At 39.1% G+C, this 23,269-nt stretch overlaps 1 protein-coding gene across 1 annotated transcript; it reads right to left on the bottom strand.

Annotated features, from left to right (window-relative positions):
• Positions 1-7,380: 7,380 nt before the first annotated feature.
• Positions 7,381-22,511, bottom strand: LOC144060943 (UPF0524 protein C3orf70 homolog B). Its single transcript, XM_077580915.1, has 2 exons — positions 21,671-22,511; positions 7,381-10,496 (listed from the first exon to the last, which is right to left on the bottom strand). The coding sequence occupies exons 1-2, from the start codon at positions 21,852-21,854 to the stop codon at positions 9,877-9,879; spliced, it is 804 nt and encodes a 267-aa protein (XP_077437041.1). The 5' UTR covers positions 21,855-22,511; the 3' UTR covers positions 7,381-9,876.
• Positions 22,512-23,269: the final 758 nt, after the last annotated feature.

Raw genomic sequence — 23,269 nt, 5'->3', positions numbered from 1 at the left:
AATATAAAGAATTGGAATGTTAATAATGTGTAACAATGGTTGATATATGAAATTAGGTATTAAAAATTTTATAATATCTTTCACTACCTACCCACTTAGCTGGTTACCTATATACCTAAAAACTACTTACTTACCCTTACCTACCTTTCTAATCTATCCACCTACGTAACTAACCACCAAATAAGCTAGTTACCAATCTACCTACCCCCTAAGCTCACTACCTACATATATAACCCACCTTCCTACCTACATAACCCACCCAAAGACCTTCCTACCCTTCCACTAAGCTAGTTACCAACTTACCCATTCATTACCTACCATATCTACCCACTAAGCTAGATACATACATGCCTACCTACTTAACCCACCTACCTACCTACCTACCTAGTTACCACCAACCTACCTAACCTAATTTATCTACCTAGCTAACCCTTCCTTCCCATCTATCAACTAGCTAGCTACCTACCTACCTACCAAGCTAGTTAGCAGCCTACCTGCCTCTCAGCTAGTTGAGAACCTACATGCTCACCCATCACCCACACACTGACTTATCTATCTAGATAACTCTTCTTACCTATCTACCCATTTAGACGGCTAGTTAGCTACCGAACTACCTCTCCACCCACTAAGCTAGCTAATAACCACCTACCTACCTACCTACCTACCTACCAACCTACTAACATACCTGTGTTGTGCATTTAATTCCCATATTTCATTATTTCTGTCAAGAATGTCCTTTTTTTTTCTTTCTTCTTCTTTTTTTGGGTGTGGAATTTTCACGTTTATACAGTTTTACATACAGTACCGGTATATGTTTTCGCCTTTGGTTGATGCGGGTGAGCTGTGGACACCCATATGAAATACTGTATGTGGCCCCCTTCCCTCCCCCCCTCCATGACATTTGGGATTTGTGTGTGTGCGTTTGTGTGCGTGTGTGTGTGTACGTGTGTGGAAGTGTACCAGAACAAAAGGAAGCTGTAGCCTGCAGAATCTATTCACTGTGTAAAAATGACTTGATATCGACTTGATGAGATGAGCTGATTATGTCGGTCATAACAGACACCCAAAAGTCCTTGTGGCTATGAGGCACCTTCACAACAAGCCTCAAGTCAATTTCAGTCCATTGATGTTCACAATACTTGAAGGATAGGCTGAAAATCTAAACAAATTGATTGTTTACGTTATTAAGCACTGTTATAGATGAGCACAAATTGGGTGCACCTGCATTGTGGAACATCCAAAGTTGAATAGCTCGGAAGTTGCAACTTGATTTGGGGAGAAACTATACAGACGCTCCCCTACTTACGAACATTCGAGTTGCGAACAACGGTACATACGAACATTTCTGCGCGTACAGTATGTCGAAAAATGTTTGGAAAGAGATGCTGTAAGTTAGATTTTGTATTGCGCGTAGTGCTTCTTTCCGCCGCTAATACCGACGCTTGGCGCTGTGAGAGCTCATTGGAGGCTGAGCAACGTGTCGAGGAGGAGGAGGAAGAAACGCCGGTCCCCATGAAGCAGGAAATAACTTTTGAAGCCGATTCCAGCGACGACGAAGAATCTCTCATGATATAAAATCCTCCTCTTCCTCCTCCTCCATCATCTCCTTAAGCATCGAGTACATCTTCCAAAAGTAAGTTAAACTTCATTTTATTGATCTTATTACGTACATGTACATACTGTGTGTGTCTCTCTCGCTCTCTCTCGCTAACATACTTAGTACAGTACAGTACTGTACGTATTCTCTCCATTTAAGTTTTTTTCAGTACAAACCAATGCAGGTTACTTGTACAAGCCTTAAACATACTTATATAAACCTTCAATATACTTATATAGGCTTTAAACATAAATTATAATACAAAATATAGCACTGAAGCAACTTACGAACAAATTCACCTTACGAACGATCGTCCGGAACGTAACTCGTTCGTAAGTTGGGGAGCGTCTGTACCTTTTAAATTGCATAAAACTTCAATTAGCGTGACATCGTCTTTAGCAAACTAAAAATAAACCTTTGCCTTTTCTTTGATATTGTAGTAAAAGTTTGTATTTTATTTTATGTTTTTTTTCATTTTCATTTGTATGGTAAAACACAACTCAATTCTGTGTTTTTTCGTCTGTAAAGACTTATTTGTTTTATTGGTGTTGATATTAATGGGGGGTTTTAGACTTGGGTGACAATCAGTATTGTTAAAATGTTACCAAAACAGTTCAAAAGGACTGTCAGATGAAGAATGTTAGATCCTGGAATGTATTATTTGCTGGGGGATTAAAAAAATAATAATTGTAATACAGTAATCTGTGAAAATTAATCATCCATCCACCAATTTTTCTTACCCTATTGTTCTAAAATAGGTTCTGTTTAACTTTATCTCCACTTCCTATATGAACAACGTTTTTACTCATATTTTATCACGTAATCTAGAAAAAGAGGTATTGGGTATGTTGATGTGGGAGTTGAGAAATGGCGGTTATGCTACAAACCTGGAAAACCACAGCGATGAAAAACACATCTGGTGCAGCCAGCAGGTCCATGTATACAAGTTTAATCAAACGTGTCCTCAGTGGCGCACACACACACACACACACACACACACCGCTGAGCTGTGTTCATCACTCACCTTACCTAATTGGAGATTTTAATTTCTTTCCGGCGGCTTTTGTGCATTTTAATTGAAGCATTCCTAAATTCCGCCTGCTGCATAACAGTATCATCATCATGTTAGGTTTCTGAACTATGAGAAAGTCAGAGTTATAACAGAGATGGTATTTGTGGGAGAAAAAAATAAAAATAAAAATCCCCATGTTGCCTCGTCTGGTGAACTCAGTCCACGTTTGCGTGACCAGGTTGCCGGTTTACCGACTTGCTTAATTAAACCGACCGAGGAGACTCGTTGCTGGATTGTTGATGTGAATTTCTTTACTGATTAGATGAAATATTACTTTTTAAAACTTATACAGTTAACAGTCTTCATGATGATTTGAATTCCATTGATTCTTCTGGTTAGAATTCTTTTGAAATCATGATGATGTCAATGAATGAATGAATCATGCCGAACCTTAGACTGCGGTTTCACAATAAAAGGCTTTGCGGGAATGTGCAGATTTTCACTTTAGGGTACAGTATTTCTATTCAAGATCTCTAAACATGAATAAAAACACAAAGCTCGCCCCGGGGGTGCTATCATAGCAAACATCTCATAATGCACCAATTCCCCTGAAATCTTTTTTTTTTTTTTTTTTTTGACAGGCAGCAACATTTTGATTTAGACTGCTTACGTCCTCATGTTTTTTTTTTTCTTACAGTTTCCTTCTGTGTCCAGCTTTGGCTCTTCTATTTTCAGGCAGCACTTTAGAAAGTATCAAGACAAAAAGAACAATGTAATGTACAGATTTAGAAAAATTGCAGTGTGAAATAGACGAGGCGAACAGTATGAATCGCAGAGATTTATTGTCAATGTCACATCTGTAATTTGTTTCCCTCTTGTACGTTTTTGTCAAATTGAAGTCATTTGGAAGACACTCGGATCTAGTGAGTGGCTTGTTTTTTCCTGTTAAACCTTCAATAGATAGCATGAGTAAGTATATTTTCCCTCTGTGGTTTGGTGGTATGAAAATTCTCTTATTTAGCATCCTGATAAATGAGAGCTGACCTTGCACTGTGTCGTGTTACGTCTTGAAATCAATAAACCACTGGGAGGATTTTTTTTTTCTTGTGGAGGGGACTACCCTTGATAATGTCAACAATTTACAGTATGCAATCTATCAAAATAGACCAACACAATTTACAGATATCATACATGATTTTAAGGTCTGTGGCATTGTGGGTTGTGGTAGACATGTTGTGAGCTAGCTAGCTAGCTAGTTAGCTAGCAATGTAAACAAAGGCTTACTGCAAAGGCAGTGCCAAAAACATGTTAAAATTGCCAAATGATTCGTTTTTTTTAATCAGATTAATCACATCTTAAAATGTTGATTAATCAGTTAACCGCTTAATTTAAAAGGCTTTTTAATCAACATTTTTTGCCCGCCAAATTTCATAAGCACCTGTGTTAATTATTTTAACATTTAATGTTATGAGGACATCTTTAACATTTTAGGATCCACAGCACACGCTCATCCTCCTCTTTTTTTAATCAGTTAATTACTTGCATAATTTAAAATGGGGGGGAATGACCCCAATATTTTTGACATGAACAAATTATTCAGAATGTCATAAGCAAACAGGTATTAAATCCTTTACTTTAATGCATGTAGTTATATTTCTTGCTCAAGCACAACTTGTGCTACCTTTAACATAACCATCCGCTGTCAGCTAAAGGAACATCTGCGCTCAAAATTAATAGTGTGATTAATGCGATAATTTTTTGTGATGAATTAATTAGTTAACGCTTTAACTTTGATAGCACGAGTTAAAATATAAGAAAGTGGTGAGATTTGACTAAGAATGGCAAAACTGTGAAAACAGAGACAATAATAGCTACCTGGCATAAATATAATCTGAATACGAAGTAGGTACTCAAACCTGCAGCCTGCTTTTGTGTGCGCTGGAATAAGATACAAATCATCTGCTTTATAAATCCACTTAAAATTAGGAATTGAGGACTTCATTTTTTAAAGTTATTGTTATGAAAATGGGCAAAACATTCTTATCATTGACAGACTATTGTTGAAAGTGTTTTTTTTTTTTTTTTTTTTAATTTGCCTTACAGCTGACAACCAAGCCACCCAACGCTTCTTTGTGAGATCTGAAACGAGGATTCCTTTTGTTTTTCACCAATCAGGAAACCTGTAAAAATTCGGCATGTGTCATTTTTCCCCCTTTCTGACAATGTGACACGTTGCCGCACTACCGAACATAGCAACGGTTTACCATCCAGTATTTCGACCTTCAAAATGTCTCATTTGTCGATGATGATGATGATGATGATGATGATGATGATGACACATTTGCAAGCCTTATGGAATATGACATCTGGGGAAACAGACTTTTGAAGTGACCATCCACCCAAAAATTTAACCACAACTGAACTTAAACTAGTAAACTAAGTTTATCTCTTCAAAACATCCTCCTTTCATACATTGCATGCAGCGAACTGTAATGCATTGAAAGAAAAAAACGAATGTGCTGACGTTAAAAAAAGAAAAAAAAAGAAATCTGTGAACAGCTTGTGACTCACGCCGGGCCAATGTGGAGCAACCCTTGAAGGTCCATTTCAATACCGGCTGTGCTGCACATCTTCCTGCTAAAGGTGTCTGCCAGCGCAATCACTCTGTGACCATAAAAGTAGCCTTTGATCGCTCGCTCACGTTTGAAGATGGAAATTAAAAAGAGTTGACACCTAAAAAAAAAAAAGAAAAGTGCGGCCGGCGCCGCAGAATCGCACCGTCCGTCCTCGGGCCTTACTTGAGTTTGCATCATGTCGCTTTACCGAGCAGGCCCCTCTCATCTCCTTCGTGGTTATCTACTTCAGCACTTCAACACTGATCAGAGGAGAAAATCAACTTCATTTTCACTCCCCCCGCCCACCAGATGGGAATTCTTTCTCTATTAGATGGCGATTGTATTTAACCCTGGAGAACCCACGGGGTCAAATTTGGCCCCTATAAATTCTGCTACTCAAATAACAAATACCTTTTTTATTTTTATTTTTTACAAATTTAACTTCAAAAGTCCAGAGTGCCACTTCTGACCCCTGCATGGGGCCCTCTAGTGGATGAATATTGCACTTACATGAGCCAGGGTGGTGGTGACAAGATGGCTGGCAACATGCTGTTTTGTTGAGCTGGAAATCAATCCAAACAAAACCATCTTCTCAGCAAAGCATCAGATGGTAAAATTGTGGTTTTTTTGTTCATCTATTTCATATCATGTTGCAGAATGCCTAGGAGTATGTTTTATATATATATTTTGATAAATTAGCAACTCTGAGCTAGTTAAAAAAAAAGGGTTAAAATTGAAAAACCATATATTTTGGTGTTCAGTGAACTTATAGCAGTCATTTAATGTATAATTCATAATTTTTCAAAGAAGAAAAGGGTTCTTGGGGTCTCCAGGGTTAATACAGAGCAGTGGTTCAATTCTGTAGATATATTTGTCCGGTCAATGTAGTGACGTTCCTCTTTTAAGCAGACCTTGGAGGTAGCATAGCGCTATAGTTTGACATATGAAGTATAAAAAGGCCTCTACATTTGTCCAGAAACGAATTAGCATTACATTCCGGCTGATTCCGCGCCGCTGCACTTGCAGAAAAACATGGACTCGATAAGACACAACGCGGGAGCGCAAAGATAAATGGAGAAAATCAATGCGGCCTTCGAGTCAAGGTGAGAACGTTCTGACGACATGGCCGACGTGGCAGCTTGGCCGCTCGCTACTCTGACATGCAATGTATTGTGTTTCCTGAGTACCCTGAAAATAGACGCGCGGTATCTTCACGGGTGTCCACTTCCTGACGTCACCTTGCTTTGGCCTGTATCAGGTGAGGAGCACTGAAAACTCACCTAACCTAATCAATTTCAATGGAGGAAGAGGAGCCACAAATTGTACTCAAGTAAGAGTACTGTTACTCAAGTAAAAGTAGTCCTATAAATAATTACTTGAGTATGTAAGTATTAGATGAAAAAAATGGCTCAATACTTTTTTCTTTTCTTTTTTTTTTTTAAATCAATGCATGACATCAACAGAATAAACGTATTATTTCTAAAATAACTTGAGGGGATTTCTGCCACCAGAAATTGTCTTAAGACTTATAAAATAACATGATTGGCTTAACAGGCTGTGATTACATAACCATTCTCTTCTCTGTTGTTTTTGCAAAATGTAGTCACTTTAATAACTTTGTTTCTGTGTAAGAAGCCTCAGAGGCGTTGTGCAGTCATGTGACTGCAAGACTCCTTTTGATTGGTCAATTTATCACTCGTTCAGTTGGATTGGGGTTACAGTTACACAAGCGATAATGGAATTTAAAAAATAGAAGTAGTGAGCGGAATGTAGTTCAGCGTGTTTGTTTTTTAAATTTACCTAAATGTAATTAAAATGTAGCGCGAAACCGCCTCTGATGTAATAAAATAAAATGGGGAATTTACTGTTTAAATTCTGTCAACAAAATACAACACGTAACAGATTTTTTTTTAGTTTTGGTAGTATTTATTGATAAGAAAATAATATAAGCATATGAACATAAAACTTCTTTTAATTGTGACATGGGTAAAAATCCAATATATGAATAGTAGTTTTTGCTTCCCCCTTTAATTTTGGCCACCACATACTGCATGTTAAATGATTATTTTTCAGGTAAATATAGACATGCAAAAAATTTTTTATGTCACTTTTTTTTTTTTTACAAAAACATATTTCAAATGAATAAGGTAGACTGATCATTTTACCAACTGTCTTTATTTGACTAATAAGGAAGGGGTCCACCCTGTTTTTGTTATATATTGAACTCTAACATCATATGCATCACATAAATGTATTCAGAATCATATTCATCTCTTTAAAATGTGCACTGATTGATAATTGCACAGCTCCATAGCACAAAGTAACGTCAGTACTAGCCTAGCCTAGCCTAGCCTGGCCTGGATGCCGTAACTACAATCCTCACAATACATTTTTGCTCCAAAGCTCAAAAAGCAAATGACAATGTTGAATTTTAATAGACATTTCTAATGTATGAAGAAAGTCTGAGACACATCAGCGCTGTTTCATTTTTTTCCTAGCTCATGGAGGTCATAACAAGTCATGATTTGATTTAAGCCCAACTTGGCAAAGTGAACCGGACTGACTGAAGGTGGTGGTGGTGGTGGTGTGAGTCTTTTAGGAGAACATCCTCGGTCCTCATTGGCAGGCACGGCGTAGGAATGTGCTTGTGTGTAAAATCCTTGATTGTCGAACACGGACCTCTCTGCCTTGGTTGTTAGTGCGTCGCGTCAGTAAAGTGGAGCTTGAAAGACTCGGCGTGAGCGCCGGCCAGCTTGGTCCTTACATTAAGGAGAATTTTTACTACTTCGTGTAGGTGGGGTCAAGCCGAAAGCTTTGGTCAGAGAACGAGGATGAGGGCACCTGGCGGCTTGATGGATGCGAACCTTTGAAATCTTGATGTTCACTTACAATTTCCTTTGTGAGTATTCGGGCCACACTGAAAAGCAAATGAATCAATGTAAGAATAAAGTTTTTTTTTTTTAAGTTTAATTGTTACGACCATCTCATCAACATTTTACGAGGAACACTATACTTTTAATGTGAGATAATTATAAATAGATTTTTTATTTTTTTTTATTTCTGAAATTTATGTCTTAATTTTATAGGAGAGAAGAAAAAAAAAGTCTGTTTTATGACAAAAACGTCCCGATGTTACAAAAGTAACTTCATGGAAAAGTCAATACTACATGAAAAAAAAAAAGTTTGTCACGTAAGCATAAAGTAGGTGCATAATGTTGAAAACAAAAATCAAGACTTTTTTTCCCCTGACAAAAATATTAAAGTTAAAAGGAAAAAAGTCAGTTACATGTGAAAAATGTGTACAATTCGTGAGACAATAATATTGAAAACCAAAATATGAATGTTATGAGAAAAATTTAATAATTTTGAGAGAAAAAAAGTATGTTAAAAAAAAAAGTAACTACAAAAAGTCAGTGTTACAAGAAAAAAAAAGTTTTACTTAAATGTGCAGTCATACAAGGAAATAATTGTACAAAAAATGTCATTTATGCGAATGAAATCAGAATATTGCCTGAGATAAATGCTGTAATATTCATATTTTTGTGCACAAATGTCTTTACTCAAAATGTATGTCATAAGGAAAGTTAGTGTTTCGCAATTCTATGTGAACATTTTTGATTAAAATCATACTTTTAAAAGAAAATAATTCCAGTTAAAAAATGTAACATGAGAAATTTTGGGAAGGTCACCATTACAAAAAAAGCAACTTAAAAAGGTTTCGCTTTGAGAATAAAGTGAATGAACTTGTATAAGAACATAATCACATGCGGGGGGAAAAAGTAACATTGAGAAGAAAATCATTATTTTGCACAGATCAGTGTTGTACTATTAGTTCTTAATAAAGTGATTTGCACATTTTTAAAGAAAACAACAACAACTTTACTTTATTGTACTGGCTGTTACAAAAAGCTTAAGTTTATGTGAAAGTTTGATCATAAAATGATGGCTGTTGTAGGATTAAAATAAGAAAAATGTGGTAATTTTAGATGAAAAAAAAGTTAATGTTGCAAAAAAAAAAAAAAAAAAAACTTACCGGTATGTAAAAAAAAAAAAAGAGTAAAAAGTCCCACAAAAATAAGTTGTAACTCAGAGTACAATTCTTTTTTTTCTCCTGCTACTGTAAACTAAAATGATGTTACAGTGAAAGTCAATTAATAAGAGCATAAAAATGTACCTGCATTACTTTGTGACTGTGTAAAGGTTTGCGTGTGTCCCTGAGAAAGAACTACACACACTCTAATCGCATCAATGTCATCTTGTTGTTGTTTTTGGGAAACAAATAACGAATGATTTGATATTGTTTAAGTTTGTGACGGAATTTAAACCTTGAAAAATGCGACTTTATTCTCGTAACAACAACATTTTCAGTGTGGCCCGAGCACTCTGGTACTTTCACTTTGCTTTTTGTCCTTGCGTTTTCCATCATGTGCCTTTCAGTCCACTGCGTGTGCGCTTGACACTCTTGTGCTTGATTTTTGTGCGGTGTCTGTTAGAAAGTGGTGGAAATTCACTCCATGCAGGGAATGCGAATCGGGTGCGTGGAGAGGAAAACAAACAGGACGAAGCCTCCGTTCCCCGCGAGGGGGGTTTGATCGTCCAGGCTCATCCGAGGTAAATCCTCCGGCGCTCGCTCTCGCGTCGCCACGACGACGTCAGACAGTGGTTTCGATCTTTTCGATGATCTCGATGGTGGACTTGGAGGGAGAGAGCAGGGAGCTGTCGTCCTGATCCCACAGACTCCCGGGACTTGAGTTTCCGTCCGTGCTCAGCTCGTCGTCCTCCCGCTCGCTCTCGTCCTCGCAGGATTCCAAACAGTGCAGGCCCAGCGCGTTGATGCCGGAGTCCTCGGAGCTGGACGGGGACGAGCACTGGTCCATTTTGGGACCCTTGACTTTGTCCAAGGGCGAGGCTTGTTTTTTGTGTTCACTGTGCAGGCGCTGGGCGGAGGCCGGCGTGGCTTTGACGGCGGGTTGCGGTTGAGGGGCGGGGGGTTGAGGCGGTTCGGGCAGCGCGGGGGGCAGGGGGCGCTGCACGTAGCACATCTTGCCGTTGATGCGCTTCACCACGTAGTCGTCCACGAAGAGGTCGGCGATGACGCAGTACTTGGGGGACTCCAGGTGAGGCGGCGAGCGGAAGCAGGGCGCCAGCTTGAGGAAGCGCTCGGCCAGGGAGACGGACAGGTCCATGGTGCTGCTGTACTCGGTGGCGGCGGAGGGCACCGCCGTGCTGGGCAGCCGGCACACGTTGGTCATGGGTTGGTACACGTATTTGCCTGGGGGAGGACAAGCGGGACATTCATTAGCTATCTTAGCAAGATGGTTAACTCGCAACAATACAATGGCAACGATGTCACACTTTGTTTATCGCATAACTGGATTCACTCAAAAACAAGTGGGCTCAAAACGCTGCCTTGAGTTCCAAATTTGTCATTAGCCAGTTGGCCTATTTCAAGTGTAGTGTGTACCACACTAAGCATGGATCAGAGGAAGAAAAAGAGATTTGTCTAGGGAGATTATAAAAAATATATATATATTGACTTGCATGTTAAAGGTAAAGGCTAAAAGACTATAGTTGCTTCTAGTACTCACTAGGGGTGTCAGGCAATTACAATTTTTAATCATAATTAATAACAGGACTACAATAGTTCATTCACAACTAATCGTAAATTTTATATCTATTCTAAATGTACCATAACATTGTTCATACTCTTGTTAAAAGTGGAAAAAATGTTAAACTCTTAGAAATATGGCTGCATCTTTTAGTCATTGATACAGTAATTTCAGAATAATTAAAAAAAATTGAGTTAAAATCAAAAAGATGTATTGTACTGTAAAAATAAAAAAATGAGTGTGATATTGATTTGTGTTGAGGTCATTTTTCTGCCACTAGATGGCATAATTGCCTTTGGAAGATTTTGGTGACAGCTCAGTGCATTTTTCTTTTCATATTAAGAGCTATCTAATCTTTAACATGAAATAACTTCTGAAATTAAACGCATTTTAAAAATTGTAAAATACATTATTATTCCATTTAATACTGCTAAATTTTGACGTGGACGTGTCTGCTGCGCTGTGACTGGAATTCCCCCAGTACAGGCTTTCCAAGTCATTAGTCGCGCATTAAACAATTAGTGCCGTTAAGGAACTTTAAATTAACTCAGAATTAACACATTAATTTTGACAACCCTAATATTCACAAATTTAAGATCCACAGGACTGCAGCCAATCCAGACTGCAACCACACTTGTACTTCTAATGACAAAATTCTTGCTACGGCTCTTGTATCGGCTCTCATTATATTACGCAAGCAGTCCTAACGTTATGGCTTCTGTTTGAACTGAATATCCGCCCAATGTTCGCTCCATTGAAGACTTTCAAATTGGCCCGAGTTGTGATTGTGTGTCTCTACGGATCGAAAGCGTATAGAGACTGAATGGACGTATGGAAGAGCTTTTGCGCTGATGCTCGTCAGCCGTACAGCCGGGAGAGTGCAGACATTTTGTTTAAGTGGCTCCCAGGAGAGGACCAGACTACGCAAGCTGACAAGCTCCTACTTCGCTTCGTGTACGCTGGATGTAAAAAGTCTACACACCCCTGTTCAAATGGCAGGTTTTTGTGATGTAATGAAATCAGACCAGGATATTCATTTTTAACTTTTTCCACAATTGATGTGATTGATGACCTGTAGAACTGAATTGGGGAGAACTTTTTTTTTAGATTCCTTCCAACTTTTCTAATTGAAGAGTGTTTGCACCAAAACTTAGCTTTTGAAATTTCAGTGAGCATTTTCCCATACAATGTGTTTTTATTTTGTTTGTAAGATGAGGCTTCTTCTTTACTACCTACCATAAAGAACCGTACCGTAAAGAGGTGAAGGTAGGTTAGTGATACTTAAACTTAAAACTCATTTAATGCCCACATCGTACAGCATAAACTGCAAATTAGGGCTGTGAGTCAATTACAATTTTTTATCCTAATGAATCGTACGATTTCCATAGTTAACTCGCAATTAATTAAAAAATAATTGCACATTATATCCATTCTAAATGTACAACACAATATCTTTTTCAAGTTTTTCATACTCTTTTTAATTAACAAAAGTGGACAAATATGGCTACCAAATACAAATGTGCTTGTATCTTTTAGTTCATTGATACAGTCATTTCATAACTTACAGTTTAACAGTTACAGTGAAAAGTAAATTGAAACATTGAGTCCTAAATGACCTGAGGTAATTTTCTGCCACTAGTTGGCATTAGTGTTTCATGTTGGACGTTGGTAACAGGAAGGAACAGTACATTTTCAGTTCAAATTCAGAGCAATTGTTATTTGGAAAATGATTGGTCAACAGACATTTATTATTGCTGAATTGTGTTATATTGATTGTATGTAAAATAAAGCAAGAACTAATTATTAAAAATGTATGTAAAGTATTAAAAATGTTAACGCCACTTGACATTGTATTTAATGCCATTTAAAGCCTTTGTTTTAGCAAATTCTATTTAATGACTTGTAATGTTTTTTTTTTAATGACCTATTAGGCTAACAAAATATTAAAGAAAAACAACACGTGTATGATTTGACTGCTTTTAAGCGTAAAGTTGACCGCAACAGCAGCTTTATTGAAACTGGGCTATGTTTGGATTTCCGCAGCAGATTAATAACACACATATGATTTAGCTTGAGTATTTTGGGTATGAACGCAAAACGCAAGCGGGCAAGACTGAATCAAAACAGACGACAGCTTTCCTTGTCACATCACACTCGAGGTAGCCTATTACGAAATCCATAGGTGCACATCTAATGAGGCACTCTGCCCCAAAGGCTTGAAAACCGCAGCTCGCTATTGTGCGCGACAAAGACAACAAAGGACATCACAAAATGTCACACGTGTGAGAGTGCAGCGTACACTCTTCGACACCTCCTGTGTGTTTTGCACGGACACTCGTCCACATTAACCATACAACGAAGGTCGCGGCCCTTATTGCGCGGCTCAAGAGCCTTTCATCACATTTTTAAATGCCAGCGCCTGAAAGGAACACAAACACAAGGGGAGATGATGAAAGGCATTGTGGGGGATGTAGGAAATGTAAATGAGGCCGTTCAAAAAGGGAGATTACGGCTCCTCATTACAAAAATCTAATCACGATGCAGGATGCATAAAAGCTGAGGAGGTGACTTGTTCCCGGGGTAATGAACCTTGTCAGTGGGGAGGAAAGCAAAAGACAAAGACACGACAACAAAGAGACACAAGATAATTGCGATATTTATGAGGGGACTAGGATTCATTTGTATTTTGAACATTCACAGGTGAGAAGTACGAGTTGGGAATTTGTTACTGGATATGTTTGGAATCAATTATTTTATCAACTATTCTATTGATTAAGCGAATGAAAATTAACTCGTTTTCTTTATTTTTCCAATTACAGTTTATCAACCACTATTGTTTTTTGTAATAGTTTTTTTTTTAGGAGCCATAAACCACCCACCCCCATATGAATAAATAAATAAAAATCAATTTTCCCATGGTTAAAAAGGCATCCTTAGTTCATTCTTTGTCAGCTCTCCTGAGCACCGGCAGATAATCTGAAGGAGAAACTCTTCTGTGAATAACTCAGGAGCGCACTTTCATCTCCTTCAGCGTCGAGACGTCCATATGTTTGTGCTCGCCCTAAAAGAATGCAGCCGGACGGAAAATGTGTTGAACTCAGATTGTCGTTTCAATATTGGCTCGCTTTCAAGTCAAAAGTAAATCTTTAGCAAACCAGACGGATACTAACAAAGCCTCCGTGAGAAGAAACAAATATTTAAACCGGATGATGTCATGTTTCACAGTAAAGCGCTGGCCTCTGCTCATTCTGTTGGAGATATTACAAATCTGAAGACAGGGGTTCAAATTTCAGGAAAGGGGGGGGGGGGGGCGGTCTGAGCCAGCGTCATGTGAAACAGCGCGTTTCCTGTCTCATGACTCCATGTCGACACAAAACGAGCATGGATTGTCAGAATTGTTCCTTCTGCTCATAATGGCTGGGAAGACGTCACCCCCCTACTCTGAACGACAACAACAAGGGGCCTTTGTCACTTTGAACAAGGGGGGTGATTTGCTTGGGTGTTGATACTGATCTGCAAATCTTTTTTTTTTTACACTTGAAATAGCAGGAAAAGCATTGGCAGGACTTACAGCAATAACACGAGCTTTGCTTTGCTTTGTTCCAGCCTCTGGACTACTACGATAAATTAAGAAAGACTCTCTTATGGCTAAAACAAGTGCCACATTATGGGAATGTACGATGCACTTTCAATTTAAGGCAATAACAGGATATTTTCATATCATTTCTGCGAAATACACAGCAAAACTTTAGTCTGAGTCTGACTATTGATCTTTTTATAGTGGCTGTGGCTTTATATGATGCAGCAGCACAGTGGTGAATTTGCAAAGATCAATCCAATAAGCCTCCCTTTGGATTTATTCCCAACTACCACATATGGGGTAACGCACCACAACGCTGCTCACAACTGCAGGCATCACACAACAGTGCTGTCTGCGAAAAACCCTGCAACTTCACTTTATGATGTTTTACACTTTTTACACAATTCAACATTCCGTTTTCTTCTGTGTGTACTGTTAATAGTATGTCGCCAAAAACACGTTTTATAATGCCATGTTTGGAACAAGTATATGCATTTACTGCCAAAAATGTCTTTCGATACAAGTACAGGGAGTCATCAACATTGGTGACATAACCCGGAATTTTACATAACCTATGCTAACACGCTAATGCTAAGTCATAATTACATACTGAAAATAATAATGGAATTTACAAAATCCATCTGATTAAAACAGACAAGGGTGACCATATTTTCAAAGATGTTCACAAACAGAGAAAATTAGTCAGAACAGGTCTTTGTGACTAGAAAACCAGTTTGTGACGGGTAAAAACTGCCTGAGACCATCTTTGCAACCCTTTGCAACAGTTTACAAACCCTGAAGAAAACACAAAATTCACTAAGTTTGCAAACATTCGCCGCTCAGAGATAATTATCAGCTTTCAGATTTGTAAAAATGGCAGATGCCGATATTCGTCAAAATGCTAAATATCGGCACCGATAATCAGCCCGGCCAATAATCGGTCTATTCCTGATTCTTAGACATTGAAGCAGAAAGTAGTTCCGGTTTGACAAAAACACGTCTGCTAGCAATTTAACAGTTATATTCCTTTTAAATTGGTTTATCATATGAATCGCTCTGCCAACTGTGTGACTGACATGCACATAACCCAAACAATTGGCTTGCAGACTGGACTAAAATGTGGGACGCTGGGACAGGATTTGTGTAAAAGTGGGACAAAACAATTGGGTAAAACACGCCAGGACTCGGGACACAAGGCTCAAGAGCAAGACTATCCCGAGTAATCTGGGACATCGATTCGCCACAACATTTCTCCACTAAATGTTGACAGAAATTCAATCAGGTTATAAACGGAATAAGCTCCTAAATTTCTGAACAAAAAATATTTTCAGGTGACAGGAAATTGATTTTTAAGTAATTGAAGTGCTTTACTTTTTATATAATATATATATATATTTTTATTATTATTTTTTTAATCTAGTTGGACGACGCTGACATTGTGAGTTAAATAAAGTTGAATCAAAATGCTTATTACTTACAGGCAGGCATCCATCCACTCGCTTAATGATGCCTTGACAAAAGTTCATGCTAATCAAGGGCACATCTGGGCATTTCAAATTATCTCCTCAGTTTGACAAAAGTACAAAAATTGGAGATGAAGGAGCTTACTGAGAAGACTGTTACTCATTAGGACTTTGATTTTCAGCTTAATGAGTAATTACCTTGCCTGGTGATTGTCATCAGTTAGCAGAAGGAAAAAAGGCTTTCACATCCGTTGGTTTTATTGGTGCTGCGAGCGACATCTCTCATCAGACATGACATATTGGCGGGGACACTAAGCACAGCTGATTAGGACTAATGAGAGGCTCGGACTGATGTTGTCAGCAGCTGCTGAACGCTCTTCGTCCGATTTTCACTCTACCTCATTTTCTGAGCGTAATGCTACAGCAAAGCGACAGCTGTGTGCAAATCGGAAAAGCAACAGACACGATCCCCCGCTGTTTGCATGAAAAGTGTCTTCGCAGAACAAAAATTCTCGCTGGGCAAGTTACGAAGAACATACACTCCCAAATGCATGACCATTTTCATATTTAGTGTTTGATTAAGTGCTGAGTTAAGGCGATCCTATTACTGTACATATGTTGACCTTTTTGTTTCCTTGAATATCTTTTTTATGGAGCTATTTTCATGTCTAAGCAGGAAAACACATAGTGCATCACTTTTCTCTTATCCACTCTATTATTACACGTATGAAGGAAGGTATTGTATGCAGCTCTACTTTTCTCCCCGGGTGTCCTGGTTCTGTCTGATACAATCGTCTAAGCTGGTTTAGTCCGACTAGTGCATGATTGTGCTGGGAGACGGAAATCTGTTGTTGTTCTTTTGACTTGAGACAAAAATGAGCCAAAATTCATTGCTGGCTACAAGGCAGTTTGCGGTGATAGGGCAGCACCATGTTGGCAACCGATGAATATTTTAAAGCAAAAAGGAGGAGCAAGGCAATGTTTGCAACAAAAGCAACAGTGCACAGACTTGCAGGGAAATAATTCATTACGGGCGCGGCTTGCGATAAACAGAGGAAAAGGATTTGTAAATCTTCTGCCCAGATCAGATGATTTCAAATGACAAGGCAGGCGCATCCTGAACCTCGCAATCCCAAAGATTACATTGTGCACACTTTAAGCCCTGACTAGCGGCTGCCGAGTGGATAGTGATTGTGTTCCACGCTGATCTGTGGATTTCCGGAGCAGCCGGAGACGGGATAACGCGGCGGCGGCGGCGCCCGAGGAGAAGGACAACCTGTCAGGTTGAAGCTCGGTGATTGGTGCGGCCGTGTCAAAGTGTCAGGCCCAGAGTGGGGAAAGACTCTGAGGAACGAGGGGAGTGAAAATACACCTGACATTTCTATAAGAGCCAGAGAAAAACGTTAACCTTTAAACGGAACGCTGCACCCTGTCAATAAAAGATATCGCGTGACCCCTCTGCTTGTCGGGAAAAGATGCATCTTACAGGTGTCTGGAGGTTTGAACTTTGAATGCCACATTTCTTCAAAACACCCATTTGGTCTGAATACAAGTGGATGGAACTGTACTTGAGTGATGTCCGGCGGTCTGATGAGACCAAGAGAAACTTATTTAGATTCAGATGGCGTCGAGCATGTGTGGCGACAACCAGGTGAGGAGTTCATTGAGAGTACCATGAATGCTCCAGGGATTTCTTTTTTTTTCTAAAAATTTAAAAACAGGAGAGTACCATGAATGCCAACATGTGCTGTGACATCCTGAAGCAGAGCATGATCCCCCTCCTTCGGGAAACTGGGCCGCAGGGCAGTATTTCGGCATGATAATGACCACCAACACTAAGAGGCTGAGGGTAAAGGTGATGGACTGGCCAAGCATGTCTCCGGACCTAAACCCTGCAGTCCGCCTGGCATTCTTTGAAGTTGAGTAGATAAACACCCCCCAGCCACAATGCGAGCGCACACCGAGACTCGTTCGTGCCACGCACTTTAAAAACAAGTCAAATGGAGTTGAAGTGTGCTGCAAAGCCTAAAATAGCTCATGTAAACTCAAACAGGAACTCGCCGCCCTTGTCAAGGACTACTTTGGGCTGCGTAATGATACGTGTTTCGTTAAGGTTTGTTATTCTGTCTTTGTCTTGTGTCCGCAGGGGCATGATGGGATGGTGTAGGTGGGACTGACTCAAACTGCAGCGAAATGAGAGGATGACTACTTGTGACTGGGAGGCTTGCAGTCACAACAATTTAAAAAAATATTATTTTTTTCTCCAATAAGCCTAAATGTTTTGGAATTGGTGCAGTTGTGTTTGACATACTTTTACAGTATTAGTTATTCATAAGCAGAACACATGACATAAAAAACAGTCAGTCATGTTGGTTTAAAAACAACCACAATGCATCATTTGGCTTCTGGATTCTCTCACGGGTGTAAATAAATACACATCCAGCGTTTAGTGGGAAAAAAGTTGTTTTGAAATCATCAACCTTTCGACAAAAAAATGTCCTCAATCTGTCAAAAAATATAACAAATAAATGCAAGCACTGTTATTACTCAAAAATGTGAACATGTTCTAAATAAAACTGTGCTGTACAACAAAGCATTTGGCAGCGGGTGAATGACTGGAAAGCTGCAGTATAATATCGAAGTTACAATAAACACAACATTAACACTTGGGTGCTAATTTAATATATGGGACGACATCGGTTGATGACTACCCAACAAATGACATTTTAAGGTTACAAACGATGCAACAGGAAGGCAAGCTCAGTTACGATCATACTCACTGTTTCCACATTTGATTGTTTTATATTTATGTCCTACAAGTGTTTTTCATACAAGTATCTATTGCAATTATGACTGCATGAGAAATTGCTTGGGCGGAACTAACAGTTGTGTAAATTCATCCGAGAGTCTGTTTACATTCTTCGATAAGTGCTGTTGTAATTACAGCTACTACTCGCCTCCCACCATTTTGTCTGGCGCCAACTGTGAGATCTTCTCTTTGTAAAATGATCAAGCCCAGGGTTGGTCATTTCATTTGAAAGTCGTTATTGGATTCAACGTGTAGATTTTTGTTGAAATGAAAACTGTAACTATATGTGACATCACAATAGCCGATCGGTTCTCAACCATAATGCGAAACCTGAAGCCTTGAGGAGATTAATACTATGAAATGGAATTTATAATGAAATGGGGCAAGCGCGGGGGGGGGGGGGGGGATCATTCCACCTCTGCACATATATACACACAAAAAATAATTATTGCATTACTATGTTCAAAGAGATTCTATTATGGAAAGCAAGTTCAAGAATTCCATCTGTGTGATTGTGATTTCTACCTCTATCAAGCGTGGCATTCATTCCACAAGATCCATACGTTCATTTTCTATTCGGGTTCCCATCATTTAACAATGTACAGAATTATATTATAGTGATGTCCATCTGCCCTGCATCATACTGACATTCCTAATATTTTGCTTATCTTATTGAGAGACTTGAGAGGGCCACAATAACGGAAACAAGACGGTTTATAATCCAGGCTTGTGCATCCTTGTTTTCTGCATCCCACTGGGATCCATGATTGAGCTTCCCTTGAGCAAGGCACCTAATTCCCCAGGCGCTAACTGCTCCAGTTTGTCACTACTGCTGGTTGTAACAATGATGAGAATGTGCATGCAAAAACAAAAAAAGACATCCACCCATCTTCTCAAACTAGCTGAAACCTCAACATATGTTTGCTAACTAGAATCATAGCAAAAATGTACTGTTTGTCTTTGTCAATAATCTCATACATGAGTTATAGGGGTTCTTTTTTTTTTGTATTGATGGTGTTTAATCATTCTGCCTGTCACTATATGCCGCTGACATAGATGGAGGAACAAAGATATATTGTTCGTCCAATATAATATTTTCAGACCTATTAAGTGAAAGTAAACGACATTTTATGGTAATCTACTAATCTACATTGTAGTTGTAAAAGAATCATTATGCTAAACCACTGTCAATTTTTTCCTGCCACAATAATAATTCCATACATGAGTTATATGAATAGCAGTATGAAATGAAAGAATTGTTATTGTTGTAAGAAGCCACACGATTGTCAAGGGTTTCCATCTTCCCACCGCAATCATGTTAAATGACATATTTGATGATGCTGGCGTACAGTAGAGAGAGGTATTTGTATAATAATTGATTGTGGGTGTAACCTCCATATTTGGACGTAGAAGCTCAACTGTGAGGCAGGCGTGCTACTCACTTGAGCACTGTGCTGCCTTACGATTGAAATATTAATCAGATTTTATAGGTCAGCTCAGTTTCCTTTGAGAAGTGTAACCTGGTTGTTTTGTGGCACTTGTATGGTGCGTATATATGTATCGTCATATGAAATTTAAGGATTCCCTGTGGGATCGTAATGGTCATCTACAAACAAGCGTTCTAGTTGCACAGGAATAATTTTTGTTACAAACCACTTCACACATTGGTAGTGGTACCTCATCTTGCTAGATAGTGATTAATTATTTTGTTTTAAAGCTGTAAAGTCAAGTTGTTTATTGACACTCCCAGCTGAGATTTTACTCTAGACTTATAATTAAAAAAAGAAAGAAAAGCAAATGACGTATTTTGTATTTAACCAAATCATATAGCTTAGCCTTACGAAAGTCTGCTAGCTTAATGCTAACACACATCACAGAACACCACAGACAGGCTAAAAAACTAAACTAAAATAAACAATGTCGACAGACAATATAACAATACCAACAGACATATTCTGTATCCTCTGTGATAAACAAAGCAACGTTACTACAGTTTAGTCGCGACAATCAAATCTAATTGTATTACTATATTTGTATTACTCTAGTGATGGATGGATTATCGGCCGGGCTGATTATTGGCTTAGATAATTGGCATTTTAAACAATATTGGCAACTGGTAGAAATCTAACGGCAGATAAGAGATCAATTCAAAACTGTGTTCACTTGAAGTAACTAATTATTTAAACTTTCAGAGATTCTGCTGACCCTGAGAAATCTCGGCACCTTTTGTTTTTGTTTGAAAATAAAACGAAAAAAGTAAAAGTTGAAAGATTTCAGTTATTTAGAAAATTTTACTGTAGAAGACTATAGGGAACTAACTGAATACTTCTAGTTGTCATTTATCTTTTAAGACATACTGATGAGCCTGGAAGCTCCATGAACTTTTTGTTGGTATTTTAAAACAAAGATGTCTATTGTCTAAGATAATAATAAAATTAAACAATTTGCAAACCAGAAATGCTATTCAATATATATATGCTAAAAGACAAGTTAGGAGTTTTCTCTTTTACTGAAAATGAATATAGGCTCCTTGACTATTAATAATCAGTACTGGTTCTTGGGGGTCGCTGTTATACTATCGGGTGGTGGCCAAGACACACACACCAGGAGGCCCATTAAATTACAGTATGAAATCATGATACAAAAACGGTCTAGTTCTTTACATTCTTCATATTTATGTTATCAGATGTATGTTTTTATAACTCACGATACATTACAGTGCTATTTTTCTTATTTTACAAAACGTTCCAACCATTTTCCTGGTGTTTTTTGGAGGAGCTGGAACAGATTAATGACGTTTCTGTTGATTTCCAATGGGGTAATTTGATTTGACGTCAAATTAAACTCTTTTCAAGGCACCACTGTACTCACGTATTTACATTAATGGCTACCGGGCAGCATGAAAAGAAACATTTGTGAGAACCTCACGAATGGCAATGGTTGCCATTCTTCCACAAAGACAAAACGAAGCCGTAACCAACTCACAGTGGCACCATCCCAGGTGGCAGCACCAGTGCAGTTTGAAGCACTTTCCGTGGCTGTGCGTGGCGCAGATGGAGAGTCCGTCACACGGTAAGAAGTCTGGTCTCCCCGCGCAGCTTTTGGCCAAAGCCTGCGCCTCGTCCAACTTCTCACTCTTCTGCCACTTTGGAGCACCAAAGGCGGCCATAACAGCATCGCCTGAACTTCACCCTCCGCCTCCCAAACAAAAAAAATATCAAAACCGGAACACTTTCTAGGGAGCGCTACAACATGACCGCGACCGAGCACCGCGGCGGGCGGGCGAGGTCCACGTAGGAAGCCTGCCCGGGGAGGAGGCTCCGTCGGCGAGTCGCTTGGCAGGAATTCCGAACGTCTTCACTTAGAAAAGATGTTCCGTCAAAAAGTGTGAGAAGCCGGGCGAGGGTTGTTCTCAACTGCTCCCACGGTGGCGTTCCTCGGCTCTCCCCATCGTGGCATTCAGCCGTCGGCTCCACTGTGCTTGTGCACGCGCGCGTGTGTGTGTGCGTGTGCTCCTCACTCACATACACCATCTCAACTTCATCACACGGCGGGAGGAGTCGGAAAACACGAAGCCAGCTGCCCACTCATGAAAAAAAAATAACACCAAGAGAAGGGAGAATGGCGCCCCCCTACGCGTTCAGCAGTTTACACAACCAACAGACTCGTTGAAGAAGACCGAATAGTAGCGTTTTTAAATGTGGCATATGAAATATGAAGATGATTCCGTTTGTGGAGGCTAGCTGTGGCCGCTCGGTGGCAGCACCCACAGCTGCTCCACCAAGGTGGGCGTGGGATTGCAATCACGCTCATTATTTATATACAAAAGGAGTTGCTGTCCAGCTGAGTCAGCACAAACATCAGACTTGTATTCCCCTTGGCCTTGATGTTACTATTTCCAGAACAGGTAGGCGGGACGATGGATTAGGATTACGACTCTCAAATGGAGTCATACAAATTAGGTCTCCCATCCCCCTCAATACAGATTAGTGGTTAGTGGGTACAACAGACGTAAACCTTAAATATTTCTTGACAATAATGTTATATGTGACCTCACTAACCTAAACCTGACATTCTGATTAATATTACATTTGTGGATTATGAGTTATGCAGCTAAATTCGAGCATTTTTATCCATCTCAGGGGGCGGCCATTTTGCCACTTGCTGTCGACTGAAGATGACATCACAGTTGCTCAGCGCTAAGGCAATGACCAATCACAGCTCACTTGTTTTCTGAAGCTGAGCTGTATTTGGTTGTTACCTGAGACCTTGAGCAACCGTGATGCCATTTTCACTCGACAGCAAGTGGCAAAATGGCCACCTTCTGATATTAACTCATTCACTGCCATTGACGACTATAGACGTAAAAAATTAATTAGAACTATTTATTTTAGTTTCACATTTTTTCCCACTTTTGTTAACAAGAGTATGAAAACCTAGGAAAAAAATGTATTGTACATTTAGAACAGATATACAATTCCTGATTAATCTTGAGTTAACTAGTGAAGTCATGTGATTAATTACAATTTTTAAAAAATGAATCACCTGATGTCGCTAATTAAAAAAGAAGAAGAAAAGATTATT

Source organism: Vanacampus margaritifer, chromosome 11 (genome assembly GCF_051991255.1).
Source record: "Vanacampus margaritifer isolate UIUO_Vmar chromosome 11, RoL_Vmar_1.0, whole genome shotgun sequence".
NCBI classification, from domain to species: Eukaryota; Metazoa; Chordata; class Actinopteri; order Syngnathiformes; family Syngnathidae; genus Vanacampus; species Vanacampus margaritifer.
Note: the sequence above shows the minus strand (reverse complement) of the source record. Positions and strands in the feature narration are given on the sequence as shown.